Here is a 22,192-nt window from a genome sequence, read left to right on the forward strand (position 1 = left end):
ACTGTTTTTTGTGGTTTATATTTTCATTCTCTTTGGTCTACTTACATTTGCATTTTTTACATACTCTGTTTTTAAACAATCGTCAAGCTTTATAGGTATTAATTAGTGATTAGTATTAACACTTAAATGCAAGTAATGCAGCTAAGGTATCATATTAAAGTTTCAATTCCGTATGTTTTAAGGCTTTTTGAATTCCTCCCAGATACTATATAATTCTAACTTACCCTATATAAAAATGAATAAATGTGACGTTTTCAACCAAAAGGTACCAGATTGTCGGTTGTCGATAAGGTTGATTTCTAATTAAAGCTACCTATATATGGAAATAGCGCCTTACTGACAAGCGACAATAAGTACCCTTTTAATTGAAAATGGCACAAATTGTGAAAAAACGATTTAAAAAAATTGTGTGTCAAAGTTTTAAAATAAATATATTTTACAACCTAAAAATGCATGGTCTTGGTATTCAAGGTAGGCAACGAAAGTTTAACATCCCTAGCTAGAGTAACAATTAAAGTCCGCAGTCCTCGTCGACCCCGTCGTAGTATAAAAACAAACATTGTTAAGTGTGATAAACCGTCAAAAAAAGTCGCGTGTACAAATTTTGTCCAAATCTGACAACATAGTTGTTTCCAGGTAGTGGGGCAAGAACTGCTGGCAGCAGGGCAGTACCAGGCCGCCGTCACCGTGCTCGAAGCTGCCCTGAGGATCGGCTCCTGCTCTCTCAAACTACGGTAAGAGTACCTATACTTTAAGTATAATACACTCATCTTTATTGCCGTTGCACACCGCAATAAAAGACATGATACAAATCAGAGATCAATGTGAGGTCATTGTGAGAAGACCGTCTATAAGGTAAGACCGGCGGCTACACTCTCTTTGTCGCTTTTAACTCTTGCGTTTGTACATACCTATACTCCACATAAAGAATACCTTTCCTGCAATACATTTTATATGCCGGTCATCCCCATATTTACCTTAAGTAATAGTAATAATCTCGAAAACAGTGCCCACCTTCAGTGTTATCAGTGGTCACAATTACATAATGTCCGACATGAACATAAAAATTGGCAGTTTTATAGTCCCATTGTACCTCTACTAATTCAGCTGAGCGTTACTTAAAAAAACACTTACCATTACCTCATAAGTGGCGACATATCAAGTCACGAAGCAAATCTAAACCAATGCCGCATGCAGTCAGCATTTCAGAGATAAGCAACCATTACTAAACATCATTATTAATCGCCTTTCACACTTCCTCTCAAACCCACAGCCAAATTGGATGATTTAACGCTACCCGCGAAACCGCATTCATTAAATGTAACATTTTTAATCGCTATCCATACTTGGCAATACGAAATAAAACTACCATCATCCGAGAGGGCGCTTATGGCTTTACAAGACATATCGCTTATAAAAAATGGGTTTAAGAGTGAATGTCGCTTATGTCGCTAAGCGCAGCCATACGTATTAGGGCATCATTAACAATGATATAAACGCCAACTAAACTTAAATACATTTTTACAAAGGAAAACGCAAATTATTCTCATAAGAATACTACGTTACTAGTCATAAGCACCAGTGTTACTAAAGGTGATATTCTCTTGAACCGCGGCGTATGTATCGAATGACAGTGGGATAATTTATAATATGTACGTTCTTAAATGGAACGGATATCTTTGGCGGAATTTTGAAGGTTTGATTTATCGACGAAAGTGTTATTTATTGGATATCGGCGGGCTGTAATCTACTGTTCCTGTCCGGTAATTAGATACTCGGTACTTTGCTAAAGAATATCAAATAATAAATGATTTCGCTCTCATACTTTACGGTATTGGCTATCCATTTCAATTTGTAGCAATCAATATAGTGGTGTAGCGTAGTCAGTTATCTTCTTCCGGACATCCAGGTTTCGTAGGTTTACAACCTGTTTTAAGATACCAAACTATAGTCTAGAGGTAGTTAGTTACTTTTGCGGTAACATTCTTACCAATGCAGTTCCTAGAATAACTAAAAACCAAAGCGGAAACGACAAAAGTCTATTACTCCTAAATTTATTTCGATATTATTTTCATAAAGCCCCTCATTTCTCTCTATTAACCTATTCGTCTCGTACCTACATCTGACAAAGTTATGCTAGAGTATGTATTATGATATAACTAAACCAAACGGCTAGAAATTTGATAATTCAAATTACCCGTGGCTCCAATACTACATGTCCTTTTACTAGCTCTAGCTTTAACTGTCGTTGCAGTAATTTCCTTCTAATACTTACATTATATTAATTGTCAGAGATTATGCGACTTTAGATTTATAGTACGTGTGCTTATTTTAATGCTTAATCGACCTCTGAACTTTCATTAAAATTAAGTAGGTATGGAGTCTTTCAGTTAGCACAATTCACATGGGACTAGAAACTCGTTTTATTGGTAGTTTTATAGAGAATTTACTAATACAGCATAAAGGAAATATTATATATTATTTATATGGATATAATGTCGGCTAGGTGTTGCGTACAGGCCATGTATTCGGCCTCACCTGGCGTTAAAGCAACACCCTGTTGTCACTAGTAATACTTACGATTAGTTTTCCACTCAAGACCATTGTAAATCTGACTTCTAATTACACGTAACTGTTACAAATCTCGAGCCAAGTTATACTGGTATGGGTTTTAAGTCGAAACAAAAGGTATTGTGAATTGTACAGCTCCGATGAAGGAGGGTCAACTCGGGGTCTTATGATGAAGAATGATTCATTGCTTTTCGCATGTATATTATTGAGAATAGTTTTGTCTTAAATCTTGAAATAGCGTTGTTATGTAGGTATTTTAGAATCCAATGTTCTTCTGGTTATTTACTGATTGTATCCAAAATAAGGTGTAAATTGTGTCTATATGGGATTTGATGAGTGTCTCTTCCGTTTCCAGTACAGATGGGAAGTTGAGTTATTGACGTGATAATATACCTATAATTTATTATGGGACCAACCAAAAAATCACAAATAATTTGTATCCCCCATAGAAAACATAAGCAATCAGCCTCTTCTCAGCCAAATGTATGAAAAAGCGAGTTTTTTTTTTCGTATTTTTGGTGTTGGTCCCATAGTAGTTAAACCTTGCTCAGTATGACCTATTATGTATATCGTCAGGTGACCACCAGAAAGTCACTAATAACTACTACAAGTTCAAATCCATAGTGAGCCAATGTTGTACAAAACCAAGGTTGATTTTTGTGTTTTTTTTTTTTAATTAGTGAGTTTTTGTTGTCACCTGCCGATATTCACCTCGTAAAACAAGTCTACGGCTCAAAACGTCCTGTATATTCTGTGAACTAGGTTCATGATGCTACGCAGCACAGCTCTTATACTTATCACCATAATCCACGTCGGGTCGGAGTCGTTACGGTCTCGTGTGAATGCGCTAACTCATGCCGTGGGACACTTATTCCGCTAACGGTTGTTTAATGGAATCATAAACTGCCTTTGATAGGGATTAAGTCTAGTGATGTGATATCGGCCATAAATATCTTTTTTTTAAAGTCTGTCTGGGATAGATATGTCATATAAAACTGATGACAAGTGCTCGCTTGATAGTCGGACGCTATGACAATTTTATGGCCAAGATTACAATCGTAAACAACGCCAACGTAGGTATGGTAGAAATGCATTCGATAGCAATGGAAATGATTTATTTTGATCAGAATTTCCCTATAAAGCGACCCGTTTAAAAGTTTAATAAAAGTAAAAACACAGCAATATTCTCGCGAAAGCACATCATTAGCAATACCGTACGAGACCGCACCTTACTGAGACCTTTTGCAATTATTCGTGTGAATCGAGTTTAAAGGAATTCCTCGATTTAAATGGATCCTTTAAATCGGTTTAATTCATACAAATCTTGTCACTTCGACGTTTATGTTAATTGGAATGCGCTTCAATGCAGTAAACTTTGTCGGAGGTCTCTTTGACATAAAACCTAATCTGGGACGTTATTAGGGTTTGTTTCTTGGATCGTCAATTTTTTTCATTGGTCAAAATTAAAATTGACATCAATCGAATGGAATGGGAGACCTTTTCATAGGTGTTTGAAAAGGATAGTATTGAACTTTAGCAAGGGTTATGATCAACATTAAATATTATGGCGACGACAGCTATCATCCCATACAGAACTGTCAAACTTTTCATATAGGCATTTTTTACAAACTTAATATTACCTATGTATGCCGATGACAGGCGGTTTCGTACACTCATGATTTTTAGTTGCGGATGGAACAACGCACCAAAAGTATCTGCTACCCTCTAAAGGCCTGTGCACACTAGGTGCGTTTGCGTAGAAGTGCACGTGCGCGTTGTAAATGTTGTAATATACAGATCCTTATGTGAGACGGCACACCGCTTGCTTGCGTGACGGGTGCGTGTGCGTTGTAATATACAGATCCTTATGTGAGACGGCACACCGCTTGCTTGCGTGACGGGTGCGTGCGCGTTGTAATATACAGATCCTTATGTGAGACGGCACACCGCTTGCTTGCGTGACGGGTGCGTGTGCGTTGTAATATACAGATCCTTATGTGAGACGGCACACCGCTTGCTTGCGTGACGGGTGCGTGCGCGTTGTAATATACAGATCCTTATGTGAGACGGCACACCGCTTGCTTGCGTGAAGGGCAAGGGCATTGCAACATATAGAGACTTACGTTTAGCTTTCAGAGAATGGTACATATACTTTTGGCGCATAGTCTAATCCGCTTCTTTTGATATTGACTATATGTACCACTAGCCCCAAGTCCACACCGGCAGTCAAATCTTTGTATCTGTGAATGTCTACAATTTCTTCAGCTTCAATCTAATTAATGAATAAGCCCTGATCTGACTGAATCTGCCCTTTGATCTACAGTCGCTGGCATGTTAGTTCTGAAACAGGCCTAACATGATACCATTGATTGTTGAGATACGTAGTCGTAAATTAAATTAGGTGAACTTAATTCGTATTAATAAATGACTATAGCCCTATCACTGAACTGTAATAGTTTTTTTTAATGTAAAACTGTAAAGTAGTTAAAGTAGTCTCGCGGTGATTCTGAGGTAGGAGTTTGCTTAGAACGAAACTATAATTTAATATGCAAATAAACTTGGTTAGGAAGCTGACCAGAAACAGTTATTGCACCTGAACTATAAGTACCTAAATTTAAACAAAATGACCTAACGTACGATTACTTAAATAGAAATAACAAGAGTAACAAGACCCAAAACCCCATAACCCTTACTCCTGTCCTGTTCATTTACACAGTTAGGTTCAGTGCAGGAATGATACTTGACAATGACCACTTTGCTGCACGACCCTGTAGGTTCAATTCCCATACTAAACCACAACACAAAAAGTACAGCAAAGCCAGTATAAAGTGCTCTCTAATCACACATCGTTTTCATGAAACTAGAAGTCATATAATAATAGTAATACCAAGAACTTCGACTAACTAGCAATAAATATAATACTGGTCATTTGGAGGTGCCAATTCCGTTTTAGAGTCACGACGACAATAGAATACATTTGATTTGGTTTTAGCACTCAAGGGCCGTTATAAACTGGCCTTATATATAGCAAAGAGGATATAATAAGATAGAACGGTACTGTCATAGTAAATTTTGTAACCACTGTAAATTCACTGCCATCTATCGACACACTTTAAAACTAAAAATGAAGATTTATAAAATTACGTTAAAATGTATTTAAATATGGACAAATGATTTTTTTTTATTTGCATTAATTATTTTTTTAAGATTTTGACCCATGTTCTTTAACGGATATGCGTTAAAATTATAAATAACAAACGAAACCGTCAACGCCCTCTATATGAGAGTAGGCCAAAGCTAGTGGCGCCATCTGATCGAGAATCAAATTTTCGTGATTTCCGAGGCACGTTTTTTCCTTAGACTGTATCCATCTATTACGGAGTTATATCTATCTTTGTATATGTATAGTATACCTTAAGGCGGTCTTTATGATCAAGCCCTTTAGCTTTAGCACATTTCAACGGGCGACTATATAAATGTAACTTTCATATCCTGATACTTTATGCTAAATATTACATGACAAAAAATAACTGACTTCATAAATTCAAGTGCATGTCATTGTACGGTCTTTATCAGCAGTCCAACCTCAACAAATGTTGCTTTACTTGCTTTACGAGAGAAAATGCACGAATTGACAAAAAAAAATACTCAAAACACTATGGCTGTGCCAGACACTGACTTGATAACAATTAGTGGACCAACTTTCAAACAAAATAATAGTTTTGCAGATGTTTAACCGCCTTCGAGAAATCGGGAAAAATACATAAACAATATCCAGGTGAATTGAGAACCTACCTGTTTTGAAGTGGTTTAATGATCGTCAAAAGTAACAAACAGTAATAATAAAGATGGACAATATAGTGCTAGCCCGGTCTTCGGCGTCGAAACCCACACCTCACCTCACTCCGAGATCCTATCTCTTGTTGATGGATCGGAGCCACTCGGGACATCCCTATTCAAGTATTCAGTACCGTCGACGACACATTTAACCTAGACCTTATTGCAGCTACATAAAGTCCACGAAATATCAATTAAGTTGCTTATATTATGAGGCCCACTCACGATAAATGGGACATTTATTTTTGATGCCTATCTCCTAGAACGTTGATGGACCTGTGGATTGGGCTGGAAATAGATTTTAGGAGTAATAAATTACTTTAGTGGTAAAGGCGAGTATATTTACGTATAGTGATGTGAAGTTTCGGGAAAATTTCTTCGACGGTAATATTATAATTATTCTGTATTTTGTTAAGGTTAATGTTATATGAGTTTGTTTTGAAATTTTATTACTGTGTACCCATAAATTTCATAACAAAGTGGCCCTTAATTGATTACTTTGGAATGTACCTATACCTATATTTAAGGCGTCTGTAATAAGCATATACGATTGTGCCTGTGACAGCGGCACGGCATGCCAGATTCAATTTTATGTTATTATTTTTTGAGTTATTAACAGCTTAAGGTGATCGTTAAATCCAGTAAAAACTTATTTTAAAATAAAAAACAATAACACGAACTAAATCGTTGCTATTCTATCCAAAGTTCCATTGTTTGGGTAACATTGCCGGGAAAAAGAAAATGTTCCCGGGGATTATTCTGTGTATATAATCTCATCACTGGTTGTGTAAGTCCTGCTATAGTAAAGCGACTCTTTTATGGCGCGCTCCATACTAGGGCTCGCGGTCGAATCCGTGTTTCGTTTACACGTTTCGAATACCCGTTTCCGAATAATACGTAAACGGTTTTCTGGCCCGTTCCACACGTTTAATTAAGAAACGTGTAGTTAAGACCCGTGTACACGGATAAACGGGTATTCGAAGATACGTATCTTATTTATCCGTGGCTCCGGACACGTCCTTGACGATAGTAGCGAAGGAACGAACGCCAGCTACAAATGAATAGACAAAAGATTCATGACGAGTTTCTGTCATATTTAACCTTGTTCCGTGGGTCATAGAGTCGAAATTCAATAAACGGTTTAGAAACTCCTTTCTTGAGCATGTAGTTTTTGCTTGCAATAGGTATTAAGAGTATTTACGCTTCTTATCAAAGTATAGTATTTTATATAGCACTTTAAATAGCAACTTTTTTTTACGTTGCGGGTTAGCAATATAATATAAAAACCTGCTAGTACCTATTTAAAAAAAATATTAGAACCATCGAGTTCAGTATGTAGACAGGAAGTCAAACTAATGTTCGAAATTGGCATTAAGTAAGTATTTATAAAAAAATACAATTTTAACTTGCTTCTTTATTTTAAGTTTAATTTAAGAACATGATATGAAATTGTATTTCTTGTCATATAATGTAGGTAAACCTTATAAAACAAAGTCCCCCGCCGGATCCGTATGTCTGTCTGTATGTTCGCGATAACCAGACCTCACCTATGAATGAAGTTTTTCTTTGGGAATGTTTATGTGTATATTTTGTTAAGGTTTTGTTTAAATTGGTAGAAATATGACGATGTTTGCTAATGAAGTTAGAAAAAATCACGCTGGCTTAATCGAAAACGCTGCCCAATCTATTTGATATCAATGTATGGTGGACTTGTTCTTTTTCATTGGTCTACAAAAAAGTGCGTCATGGCTGTCTGTCTATATTTTAAGAATAATTAACCCATTATTAACTTCTAAAAAAAACCAGACAAGTGCGAGTCGGACTCGCCCACCGAAGGCTCCGTACAAATACATCTGTAAAAATGTCAACTGTCTAGCTATCACGGTTCATGAGATACAGCCTAGTGAGTGGTGACAGATAAATGGATATTGAACTTTTAGTATTATTAGGCTTCCGAAGTGAATACTTGTTACAGAATGTATTTTATTATGCTTGACTCTCCATGCGAAGCCGGGGCGGGTCGCTATAGTTATTAATAAACACTCATCAACAACATCAACTTGATAAAATTGCACCTTCTCAATAAATTCTAATTGTTTTTACTTTAGGTACCTCTTACCACAGTAAAACGCTTTTTAGTGCGGTGCAGCTACAAAACAATTGAAAACATTTTCTTGTGCAGATGTTTTGACCTTATTACAACGACATAAAGCTTGTTATTGGCGGTGACACTTGTGATAATAGTTTGGGAACCTACATGTTTTCGACGATGACAAACAAAAGGATATTGGAAAACAATGGATGGATGGACCACCGGTCGGCAACGTGCGCATTTAAGTTTATTACCTGAACGCTAGTGCGAAAGTGCCCAAAGTGAATTATGAATGATTACCAATTTAAAGATCTATCTTAATGTAATTAGCAATATTATCGCAAGTTATCCAAGGTAGTATGGGTTTTTTATGGTTCTTGGGTAAAATTACTCGATAATCCCGCTTTTGTGTACCTACTAATAACTTTTTTGCGCCGTTGGCAGGTTTGTTGTTTTCGCAAAGCAGTAATAGTTCCGAGATAAAAATAACCACGAAATAATTAAACTGTTATTTTTAATAAATATTGTATTCTGTCTGCACACCTATTATTAACGAAAATACTATACCATTATGTAATTATAAAAAAAACTGTGATCGATATCAAATTTTTGTAATTAGCTTAGAAGCAATCGGTTTTATTAAATGATATAAATAGTTTAAAATAAAAATTATGTATACCTACTATTAAACATAGGAAGATTAGGAAGATGGCTCAGTACCTATGTTTTATCAATACGGTTAAAAACAATAAAAAAAAGTAATTGTGCGGTTTTATGAAACCACGATGCAAGTGAAACTTTTTTCGGATTGTAGGCATTTACTAAAAAAAATCGGAAATTAATTCGATTTACGGTATTAAAATCGCGGTTTTAATCTTAACTTAATAAATTGGGGCGATAGAATAAAAGCTTCACTTTAAAAATCGTACGACAAACGAATTCATCTGAAGTCAACATAATAATAGTGGACCTTGTTACCATTGTACATTGGCTCAAACTGGTTCGGAGTATTTGGACCCGTTCGGAACGGTCTTAAGTACCCGTGTAAACGGAGATACGTGTCTGAGATACGTTTCTTGGGAACGTTCCTTCGAAACGTTTTCGAATCCCGGCGGTTCCGTGTAAACCGGGTTCTTAGTACCGCCGGTCTTAAGAACACGGGTATTCGTATCGGCGTGTAACACGGATACCGGGAGCCCTACTCCATACTTATTGTACCTTTGCATGTCAGAAATATGTTCATTGTACCTACTTATTTACATTTTTATGGACATAGCTGTACGTCCGCCTGTTTGTGGGGTGTTTAGAATGAGATATTTTCGAAATAACCTTTTCGTTGCCTCGTTGGACTAGAGATATTTTACAAGTAGGTATGTAGATACACGTACTTTATTCGTCATATATATTAATTTACTAACCTAAAGGGGCCCACTGACTAGCAGTCCGCCGGACGATATCGGCCTGTCAGTTAGAACAAAAATTTGACATTTCCGAAAATTCCAGGCCGATATCGTCCGGCGGACTGATAGTCAGTGGGCCCCTTAATTGCTGTGCATGACCATCAACACATATTAGAGGATAACGAAACGGTTAGGACAAGGTTTACTGTAGGTAGGTAGGTAGTCCGGAAGAAATACTGTACCTATAGTGAAAGCGCCTCTGTAGACCTATTCACACTCACAGTTGTACGGGAGTTGTCGACAGCTTCTAAGTACAATATATATGCAATACAATACCACATAATAACAATTACATAACATTACAATTATATATGTAACAATTATATATATGTATTTTTTTCTTTCACGGGCCATCAGATATTTGTTCTCTCACTCTCCCAGGAAAAAAACACAGATGTATACAGATGGCGCTACAATCATTTAAAAATATAACGTGACCATAGACAGATCACTTTTGGCTCCAATTGGTTCCAGAATAATCAGGTTTTTAACCTCTCATACTCTCATTAGGCACTTTTTTAATTAAAGAGTACCACTTTCTCTGAATTCCCCTAAATTTCAAGTCGGCAAGCTTCATGTGTGGCAGTAATTAATAAAAAGAACCACAAAATCCCCCGTAAAATTCCACTATCCCGATATTTAAACGTAAGTTAGAGTTAAGATAAGGATCCCGAAATCGACGTGATCGATCTGAGAGGTGTAAAGTGTGATGTCAAATTACACGGGCCCAGTGATTCATTAGTGTGCCCACAAATTAAAATATTTACCTTAGTCCAGTCAACGATAATGCTAATCTAGCTTTAAAATATCAACATCCCTACTAATATAACAATGCTTAGAAATAAAGGAAAAGTGGAAAACTCATTGTCTCTAACGAGACTCGCCTACTAATATTATAAATGCAAAAGTAACTCTGTATGTTACCACTTTAAGCCTCTCCTCTGAAGTACTCTGAACTGATTTAGATGGATTTCATATTAAAGGAAAAAATGGAAAAAGTTACACTTAGTAGTAAAAAAAATTAAAAAAAAAATTGATTTAGATGCAATTTAATATGGACATAGGGTACCTAGTTTTTATCAATTATCATCATCTTTTCACGCGTGATTGTTACATGAAAAAGAAAACTGCCCTTATGCGCGTTAAATGAAACATTCAAACGTGACTAATATAATTCAGGTAGGTATATACTAAATAATTAATAATAAGTACCTTAAGACGCGCCAGTCGTCGAGTTGCGGAAAATCGCCCGAACTACAATACAATACAAGTACCTAAAGTTTTGTGAATAAACCCTTTTTCTAATAAAGATTAAAAAAAAAAAAAAGTACCTAAAGTAAAACGATTTGATAGGCCGATCATGTTTGAAAAAAGTTTCCTCGTTTTTTTATGTTTTTGGACAGTAGCCTATTTTTTCTACTTCTCTTCCACTCCAGCTTAGGGTAGATAAATTGAGATTGACTTACTACCTAGATATTTGTTGACAAATATTGGATTGGAAACCATCAATTATAACACGAACTTAGCAAAAAAAGGTCGAATACTTCGTTGACCGGAGTACAGCCGGGGCACAAATTAAAATATTTATCTCGGATTGTTTTAATCGCTTTCACACGAGTTATTCCCCGGACCGGATGATGCACACCCATGTTTGTACAGCTTTATAGCCAGTTATTATCAATATTATACTGTACGCTTTTTATAACACGGAATAGTATCTTGATTAGACTATTCTTAATAAAGAATGTCATTGGACTGGTTAAGCGGGTACTGAATGCTTAATTAGTTCAGCGAGCCTAAACTGGAAACTTATTTAATCTGAGATTACACGTTAATATTTAATGGACTCTCATACTCGTTGATTATGATGGTGGAATAAAGGCCTGTGGACACCGAATGTGTGTGCGTAGACGTGCGCATTGTAATATAAAGATCCTTATAAGAGACGGCACACCACTTGCGTGACGTGTGCGTGCACGGTTCCAGCATTTTAGCGCACACGCACGTGCACGTCTAAACACACGCAACCGGTGTGCCCTCTGGTGTTTAAACTTTAAACGCAGAATACTAACCGCAGCGGAAATCGTATGTAATTTGGTAAGTTTTGCTCATAAAACTCCCATGTTTAGCGTTTAAAAATAATAAAATTAACTTAACGTTAATCACTTCGTCAACTAACAAGTATGTAAGTGCGAAAGTGACAGGCATAGTGACAGGCGATAAAAATGCAACCATGCTGCCACCGCAGATCATGGTAAACATTTTCGCATTAGTCTAAAATTTCCAAATGGCAAGTAGTAGTTACAGATGATATCTAAAATGAAACATTCGTGTATTTTTGTGTCGTTTAAAAGAATGAGACAAACATCCGTCTCCATATCTATTTTATTTGTTTCGTTAATTATGTAAAAACAAAAATACATAAATTATGTACAGTCGCCATCAGATATATCGGAGCGGCCAAGGTGCTCACAAATATCTGAACACGCCTCTATTGTCAAGGCGTTAAGTGCGTGTTCAGATATTTTTGAGCACCTCGGCCGCTCCGATATATCTGATGGCGACTGTACTACTGTGCATATTTCCTTGTCTGTGTGTAGATTATAAATACCGATGATATTATCTTGTGATAGCGATAGGCATAGCACACACACGATAATTTCAGGCACTAAAACAATTGTAGCTTTTTTACTATTGTATTTAAATTATTCCATTTTACTGGCAATTATTTGGCTTTCATCTCTCCAAATAGAGAGTGCATATTTTTATTGCCCTATTAAAACTTTACTGACGTTTATCGAAAGAACTGCCTTAAAAAATATAATTATAGTCATTAAACTCAACAAAATACCGGCCAAGTGCGAGTCGGACTCGCGTTCCAAGGGTTCCCTACATTTCACAATTTTTAACAATGTATTTTTTATGTGAAACGTGACTTACGTGTGTGAAATGTCTTTAAAAAACCCGTAGGGGTCTGATCAAAAACTAAGTAATTAAGTCCGACTCACGCTTGTCTGTCTGCACATTTCTAATAGGTTTTTCTGTCATCTATTGGTAAAGACTAAAGAACTATTTTGTGTATTTTTCCAAAAGTTTAGACCCAGTAGTTTCGGAGATAAAGGGAGGGTGGAATGGTCATTTTTTGTCTATTTTTTTTAATAACTTCTAAACTATTTATTTTAAACTTACAAAACAATTTTTTTCGAGATTCTTAAAATATGGTCTTTCATTTGATATGTAACACTTTATAACTTTCATGTGATATAGTTTAAAAAACTTTATTTTTAATTTTCTCATTTATCGCGCGGAAGATGATGATGGTTGTCAATGTTACCACTCAGATTGGCTGCACCAAATATACAAGAGAAAGGCTCAGATCCATAAAACCACCCAATTATAAACCAACATCTTCATTTAGGTGTAACTGATATTTAAATAATGCAGTTTTGAGGAAGATGTTCATTAAATGAAAAAAAAACCTCAGAAAAAAAATTACAAGTGTAATGTGTCATACAATATACCTAATGATAAGGCCATTTGTTCTAAAACAAAACAATTCTTCCAGCACACTTTCTGGAGGGTCCCAATGTCCTCATTATTCTTCCTGTTACTGAATATTAATAATTACATACATCTCTCCGCAGGGGTTCCGTGTTCAGCGCCCTGTCCTCCGCCCACTGGGCCCTGAGCCAACTTGACGCCGCAATCAACTATATGCAGCAGGACTTAGCAGTGGCCAAATCATTGGGTGACACTGCTGGCGAGTGCAGAGCGCATGGGAATCTTGGCGCGGCGTACTTTAGCCAAGGCTCTTATAAGGATGCGTTGACAGCGCATCGGTATCAGCTGGTGCTGGCTATGAAATGCAAGGTTAGTGAAGATTCTTTATATGCTTAGTCAACTTGACGCCTTCGTCAATTATATGCAGCAAGACTTAGCCGTCGCGAAGTCACTGGGTGATACTGCTGGCGAGTGCAGAGCGCATGGGAATCTTGTCGCGGCGTACTTTAGCCAAGGCCCTTATAAGGATGCGTTGACATGCAGCGCATCGGCATTAGCTGGTGCTGGCTATGAAATGCAAGGTTAGTTTTAAAGATAGGTACTGTATTGGGTGCTATCAAAATTATGCAGCAGAATTGCAAAAGTTACACGAAGACACGGCAGAGTACAATTTAATCTTGGCGCTGCAAACATTCAGCAATGGTTTTTAAATATGCGCTAACGTGTCAAAAGTGACATTTCTTAAACCACATCAATTTTGACTGACGAAATTAAATCATATCCATAACAAATCTAGATCAAATTCATGACCCGTTATTAACAATCAGAATACGCCTCCGGGTTTTTTTAGTTCAAAAATCTAAGTTTTGTCAACAGGTGCCTTTCGTGCCTTTATTAATCTAAATGAATTTTTGCCTCCGTTCAAGTGCTATGAACATGAATATACCGCGCTATTTACTCGTAATTGTAATACCTAGACCACTAAGTAATTAGCATCCCTTTAGTACCGACATAGTAGTAAATTCCCATGAAAACGACTAGAATTTCAATACTTATCACGTTACCGCACACAATTATCCGTTTTCACTAACTCCGGCCATCTGTTTAGCCTGCTAGCTATTAATGATATAATGACGACTATAATCGCTACTTTGCATCCTAGTACCACCGACCGTTTAGTTGTAAAGACTATCAATATCCATACATTTATTAACTTCGACTAATAGACTTTTTTGTGCATGAAGCCACGCGCAGATTTGCAATGTTTAAAGACATTTAAATCCGGAAATGTCAAGGAAAAATATGAGAGTATTGTTATCTTATTTTTTCTAGGTTTCGAGACACATATTTTGTTATTATAAATTCGTATGTATACCACCCGAATCTCTTCATTTGGTCCTCAAATAGATGGTGTTAGGCGGAATTACGAGTAGCTTAAAGAATATAACTAAATTAACAACAACATATGGGATCGCACATTAGCCCCAATTCGCTCTCTACCTCATGGCTAAATTTGATCACCGTGTTGAGTAGAGAGACAAAATATGTCGAATGAAGACCTCACTAAATTTGCCGCCAGGCCGCCACGCCATCTATATGCAACGATAATAAACACAACAGCTTTGACTGGGATCTCACTTTTACCTGTGTATAGTCTTTATTGTTTACTTGTCTTTCTAGTACGTAGGAAGGTTAAGCAACTGTTAACTCAAGCACTAACTTTCTAAATCTCTTACCTCCCAAGCTCCGCCACTCGAAAATCCACCCTGTACTCTTGTTAATACGGTTTACACCAGAAAAATCCACTAGAGAAAGGTATGAGGTAAAGAAGGCGCGCTTCGATTTACGTCCTATGTCAAAACACGGGAGATCTTAATGGTTTAACCACGCAGGATAAATCGACGGCGGGATAACTCTATGAGGAAATTATAATATAAAGCTCATTATAAATTGAAATTACACGTTATTAGAGGCATAAAAGCGTGTTTGTTTTACTTTCTTAATGCAAATAGAATCTTATATATGTACATAAGTACCTATGTACAGTCTACTTCAAAGATATGTTCACATTTTTCGCTACTTATTGCAAAGGTCCAAAAATGTAAACATGCCTTTCACGTCGACTGTGCCTATATGCAAAACCATTAAACTTATTTGCTTCCATGGGCTCCATTCTACAACACTGTAGAAAGTCTAATAGCTTAAGAGGTTGTAATTATCGCCAATTGATTCTCAATTCTCAGCCACAGAGCGTTTAACAATTTAATGGAACATGTATGACGACTAGAGATCCATACGCGATTATACATTGCAGCTCTCAAAGTAATTTCAAATTTCATTTCCATTTGGAACATTTACAATATGTACCTATGCATGTAAATAAATAAAAAATTATGATATAGGAGGCAAACGAGCAGACGAATCGCCTGATGGTAAGCAACACCAGATAGGTTGCCGGCAATTGAGATAGGAATACGCTCTTTTCTTGGAGGTTTAAAATGGTTCATTATAACATGGTTCTATAGTGGCCTAGGAATCAAATTGGTTGACTGTACGTTTTAAATATAAATCGGGCAAGCTGTGCTACTGGCTGGCAAACTAAGATCTGTTATGGGTCACTTGTATGGAAATGAAGCACCAGCTTAGCTCTGATAGAAAAGCAGTGCATCGCCTCACTTGTGCGTAATGACCGCGAGCCTTTATGGCTCCTCTACACGATGGTTCAGCGCTGGACCAGCTACCCTATCTACAAGCTGGCCTATCTTAGTGGACCAGCGGCCAGTATGATGGCCCATCGTGAAGAGGAACCGTTACAAGCCATTTCTACTGCGTAGTCTATAAGGATTAGTCTATGTTCTCAACAAGTTCCAATATGCTTATAACATGTCCAGGTTCTTATGGTAATTTGACTGGGTGATATCACGGTTCCTTTCTTGCAAGTTGCAAGTTTATATATACTATGTTGAAAACCGGCGGATTGCGGGCGAATAAAGTAAAACTTGATATTGATCTAGACGATAACTTTGTTGAGACAAATAGGTCTAAACTATAAGTTCTGAGAACGATAAAACGTTGGTAGTAAGTACTAAAAACCTAGATTATCAATGCGAGGGACAATATAATATAAACATTGGAATATGGAATGTAAGGGGAAAATGGTTTTACAGATGGGTCATAATAAAATTAAAGCTCTTGTAACATGTTTTAGTGTTATGCTATGTTTAGAAACGCAACTTGGGAAATTTATTCATACGCGGAAATCCATAAAATAATCCATGCTCCCTTTTACACTTACTAAGTAATTTTATTTTTATCGATTTAGTAAGTTCCGCGTATTTCAAACAACTAGACTAGATGGACTTAAAATGCTAATGCCACGGTTTTCCATTGCCACTGTGTATGACCACAGAATATATAACAGTACTAGGGGTGGCTCCAACGGGAGATCAAAGCCTAAGCATTTGGGAATTGGCATGCACAACTTTTGGGCCAGGAAAATTAAACCGAATAACTTCCGACGCGCACACGATATTTTCTGAAACTTTTAAAAGAACTTTTACAGCGCTATAATGAAGATGGTTACAACTATACACCTACACGAGTTTTCAGCTTATTATATATTTCTTATTCCGAGGTCAAACCCTTATCTTATCTTATCTTATCTTATAATTTCGGGGGCCCTTGCGGATACACTTCGACTCATAGGGATCTTTTGTGCAGTTACCCCCTAGGAAAGATCCGTCCGCTACTCAAGAGCTTTCCCCACCATCTCCATATGCCGGATGATGGACCTTATGGGTAGCGTTTTGAATTCCTTTGGTTCCAGGTAGCCTGTTCCAAAGTCCTTCATTCTTTGTCTGGCGAGGGCGTGACATTCACACATAGGGTGCTCTATTGTCTCTTCCTCTTCGCCACACATACGACAATCGGTGTTGTCAGCGTGCCCCATCTTGGCCAGGATTCCCTTGACCCCGTAATGGCCAGTAAACACCCCCGTTATTATTTGGAGTTGCCGTTTGCTAAGTTTCCAAATCGTTTTGCTCCAACCAGTCTACCTTGTATAAAGAGCTTTGAGTGCTTTAGACCCGTCAGACTGTCCCATTCTTCCTGGTGTTTGGTCTTAGTAAGGTATTTGATAGCCGTTGTGATGGTTCCCTGAGAGAGCCCCACGAATGGTTCCGGACCTATAAGGTTGTTTGCAGATCCGGCTCTGGAAAGTTCATCTGCATTTTCATTGCCTATGAATCCCTCGTGCCCTGGGATCCATACCAGTTGCACTTTGTTTTGCTTTCCAAGCTTGTTCAGAGCTTGGATGCCATTGTATACCAGTCTAGAGTCCACTCTGGGCGCCTTAAGCGCTTTGAGTGCAGCTTGACTGTCGCTGAGTATATATATATTCTTCCCTTGGGTTTGCCTAACTATATTCTCATGGACACAGGCAATTATAGCGTATAATCAAACCCTTAATTTGTCTGGACCACTTTGCTGATCAAACTAATTAAAACTCGAAGGTCAAACAACTTGTACGCATTATGTAAATGTCGCGTCTATGAAAATTAGACAAACCGAGATTGTGGCAAAACTCCCGTTTCACTTCTTTAACATCTTGCAAATCGTCGCGGTAAAGTATAAACACGTCGTTTGCATCTCTGAATGCTAATTCATTGTTAATGTTGTTCTTTGACCCGCAAATCAAGTTAAATAATGCACGGCACATATTTACAGCCGATGAGCATATGAGCTTTGCATGTTATTAGCCTTTGAAGCCGCTGCCGCACACAGCGTATGATAATATAGGCGAACATTCTGGTTGGTCGAGCAGAGTTGCAGGATGGCCCAGCGTCTAGTGATCCCAGTATGTAAAACAGCTACTCTTAATTGGAGAGCGACTTATATTGGGTCTTCCTTTGAACCCGCTGCCGCACATGGCGAGTGATAATTTTGGCGAGCATTTTGATTGGTAGACCCGAGTTGTAGGGTGGCCCAGTCTATCGTGACCTCAGTATGTGAAACAGCTATTCGTAATTGGAGAGCGACTTATATTGGGTCTTCAATATGAAGGAGATTCAATAGGAGAGATGAAATACAGAATACCTAAATTTAGACTAGATAGATAGAGATACAGAATGGAGCTTTTTTTATGTAAAGTACTTCGGAGACTCGCACTACTTATTTTATAATAACATATTTATAATGAATGTGTCTAGAACGTAATTTTGTTGATATTTATAACTATACGATTACAGTTTCGTAACAAAGCAAATGTATATACCTAATATATCTATCAATTAATCTTTTTCTCGGGTGTATTGAGCAACTCGATTTAACATTCTGCTGTAATGTCTGCTTATACACCGTGTTTTTTTTTCGTTAATTTCAAGGGTGCATACCTGAGCTTAAATCAAGTAACTTTCTTAAAGACACCGGTATTCTAATTAACTCCATTTCGGAGATAATCAATAATTTTCTGATTAGGCACCTACGAGCGTGTACACTTGCCTTAGGGCTTGATTACATATAGATAAGTGTTTAGTATGAGCATAGAGTAACTTATACTAGAGCGGTACTGTCATAGTAAATTTTGTAACCCCAGTAAATTCACTGCCATCTGTCGACACACTTTAAAACTAAAAATAAATATTTATAAAAATACGATAAAATGTATTTAAATATGGATAAATGATTTTTTTATTTGCATTAAGTATTTTTATATGATTTTGACCCATGTTCTTTCACTGGTATGCGTTAAAATTATAAATAACAAACGAAACAGTCAACGCCCTCTATACGAGTGTAGGCCAAAACTAGTGGCGCCATCTGATCGAGAATCAAATTTTCGTGATTTTCGAGGCACGTTTTTTCCTTAGACTGTATCCATCTATTACGGAGTTATATCTATCTTTGGTATGAGTTCATACATTTACTACTAAACTTAAGTACTATCTCGGACGATCGATGTTCGAAATGACATTGATATGTCACAGTATTCAATTGTTTGGTTAAGTGAAATGTAATGCCCATGTTACAACAACGCTATATGCAACATTTTTATAAAATAAAAAAAAAACAACTATGCCATTTAGTTTTCTTAAACGTACTTAACCATACCCCGAAGTAAACGGAATTCAATAAAAACACGGTGCATTTGTAATAGCTCAACAGCACACACATAACAATACATGGTACCAATATTCAGCCTAAACATAAAAAAGATATCTGCCCTGCAGATACGATTATCTTTTATTACTTAACTTTATCTAAGTAACTATATACTCTTGATGGCATGCTATAGTCTCGATAAAATACTTTGAAAGTTAATTACTTATTACAAAGGTACGCCCAGCATATTTGTGATTTGTGATTCAGACATTACTCCAAGAATGAAAGTAAAAGTAATACAATTATTTAAAATGTATACACACTTAGGACATTCTCGTTTTGAGCTAGAATGCTGTCAGACCAGCGGATACATTGTAACTTGAATGTACGGTCGAGTTCACAAACGTTCCAAAAATATATGTAAACGACCTTATTGTCAGTGTCTTAGGGGCGTGTAAATATATCTTTGGAACGTTGGCTTTGTAAAGACGTTTGTGAACTCGACTGTACATATTGTACATATATACAGTCATTGTACCGTCAGCAGCAGAAGTTGCTAAGCGGGCGAGGTGTTCAAAATTACCTTGACACGCTCTTATTCTCTTAACAATAAAGTCGTGTCGTGTCAATATAATTTTGAACACCTCGCCCGCTTAGCAACTTCTGCTGCTGATTGTACATACATACTTTACATATGATACAGTATGTGTTTATTTATACTATAAACCTATAGTTTCCAATGTAATTTCCTTGAACAATTTAAAAAAGACCCGGCAGCTGTTGTTTAATTTATGGTATTTGCATGTGTCAAGTTTTCCGGTTTGTACATTTAACATTACATTAAATAGGTGTACAAAATATTTTATTGATTTGACATTCGAAGTTAATTTATTTAGGTATTATATGTTATTAATAAAGGCCGACTGCGTTCGTTCCAAAATATAAAAAATAATACATTTTTAATGCAGATCGTTCATTGTATTGAATGGAAAAAGAATAGAAAAAATTATGAATAAAACGGTTACAGCCAGATTTGTAGTAGTTTCTAGTTTTAAGATTTTTGCATGCTAGTACAACCTGTATAGTACAAATAGCAGAATAAGCAACCAATTGTCACTTACCACCTAAGACACTATTGTACCTACTTATTCTTTGCAAATAAATACTTACTTACTTACTTACTTACTTACAAAATACCAGCCGAAAGTTGAATTCGATCGACTTCTTTTTTCTTATCTTTCATACAATGTATCAAAGGAATAGCCTACCTCATTATAACCCCGTAATTGTTGCTAATAGTTTATTTACTGCGTCGTTTATTTGTAAATTCAAAACACGCGGGATCCTCTGAACCGGTGTGTAACAACTGCAACTATGTTGCTAATTAGATGGATTCAGCGACAGACGACCGAATAAAGTAATATCGCTTAATAGAAACGCTTGTGAAAATTCAATGGAGCGTAGCTGGCTACATGAGTCTCATGCATTATTTGCAGTGCAAAATTTACACGATGCTTATAAAACACGGGTACAACCTTGAGAATCCGGTTCGTTACAGCCAAATATCGTAATAACGTGTTCCTAGAATATCAGAATGTCAAAACAGATTATTCTCATAATGTCTAAAGCTCAAAATGACTTACGCCTACTTCTTAAATTACCGTATTCTTAATATGACTATAATACATTTAGACTCTATCGCGCTTTGATGAATTTTCAATTATACCATTTCCCAAAATGTCTAAAAATCAAATAAAATAGATACAAAAACGTCACATTGTCAAAAAATATCTAAAACTCACTATCTATGGAAAATATTTAAAATTATGTTGAAGTTTACAGTTTTTAAGCAATGAGTAATTAAATTAATTATCAAGGCATCCCAATTTTCGTCTTGTTACTATTTTTATACTGCGTGGTTAAAATTTTAGGTATTATGAGACAGTGTCATTTTAATCTTTGGGCCTGTCAACAAAAGGCATTTTTGATTTTTGGTAATTATGAAACTAATACATTTTCTCTTTCAGTCTTAATAATAATTCGGTATTTGAAGTTATTGTTCATTTTACCTACAATTTGGATGTTGGATGTTATGTGTAAATATTATTATGACATTTTATTGTACTGAAAATAAGTCAATTTGGGAATTTAGGCATTTTGCAACTAAGACAATTTGAGATTTAGTTAAATATGTAAAAGGGCATTATGATATTTGGCTGTAACGAACCGGATTCAACCTTGATTGTAATGTATTTCAAATTAGTTATTTGACACCTAACAGGCGTTAAAAAATTGGGCCACATGTTTACCACAATGAGCGCATCAAGCAATCATTACTTTTACACGTTATTTATTTTTACCATTAGAATATTCGAAAGGAGTTCATGGAAGTAACCACGAGATCCCATATCATGTAAGGTCAGGACACGGCAATCCTCCCAAAGCCGTAAGGTTCACAATTCAGATTGGGACAGTGAACGTGTTACCTAATCTCCATAAATATACTCATGCATACTTCTTCTGAGGTTTTTCTAATGCCAACAAAAACTTTCAATGGATCTCCACCACACACTCTGTAGGAATATAAGATATATAAGCAGCATGAAGAATGATCTGATAAATGTCTTCTTCA

General features: G+C 36.5%; 1 protein-coding gene across 2 annotated transcripts in view; it reads left to right on the top strand.

The window, feature by feature from the left end:
• The window catches only part of LOC134750210 (tetratricopeptide repeat protein 28), a 109,311-nt gene that overhangs the window by 56,668 nt on the left and 30,451 nt on the right, over window positions 1–22,192 (top strand). Inside the window, exons 6-7 of one of the 2 annotated variants that reach the window (XM_063685341.1) lie at window positions 637–734; window positions 13,605–13,830. In XM_063685341.1, coding sequence (XP_063541411.1) covers window positions 637–734; window positions 13,605–13,830 — 324 coding nt within the window. Of the gene's footprint in view, window positions 1–636; window positions 735–13,604; window positions 13,831–13,912; window positions 14,043–22,192 lie in introns of those variants that run through there. The other variant, XM_063685342.1, reaches the window with a different exon arrangement.

This window comes from Cydia strobilella, chromosome 19 (genome assembly GCF_947568885.1).
Source record: "Cydia strobilella chromosome 19, ilCydStro3.1, whole genome shotgun sequence".
NCBI lineage: Eukaryota > Metazoa > Arthropoda > Insecta > Lepidoptera > Tortricidae > Cydia > Cydia strobilella.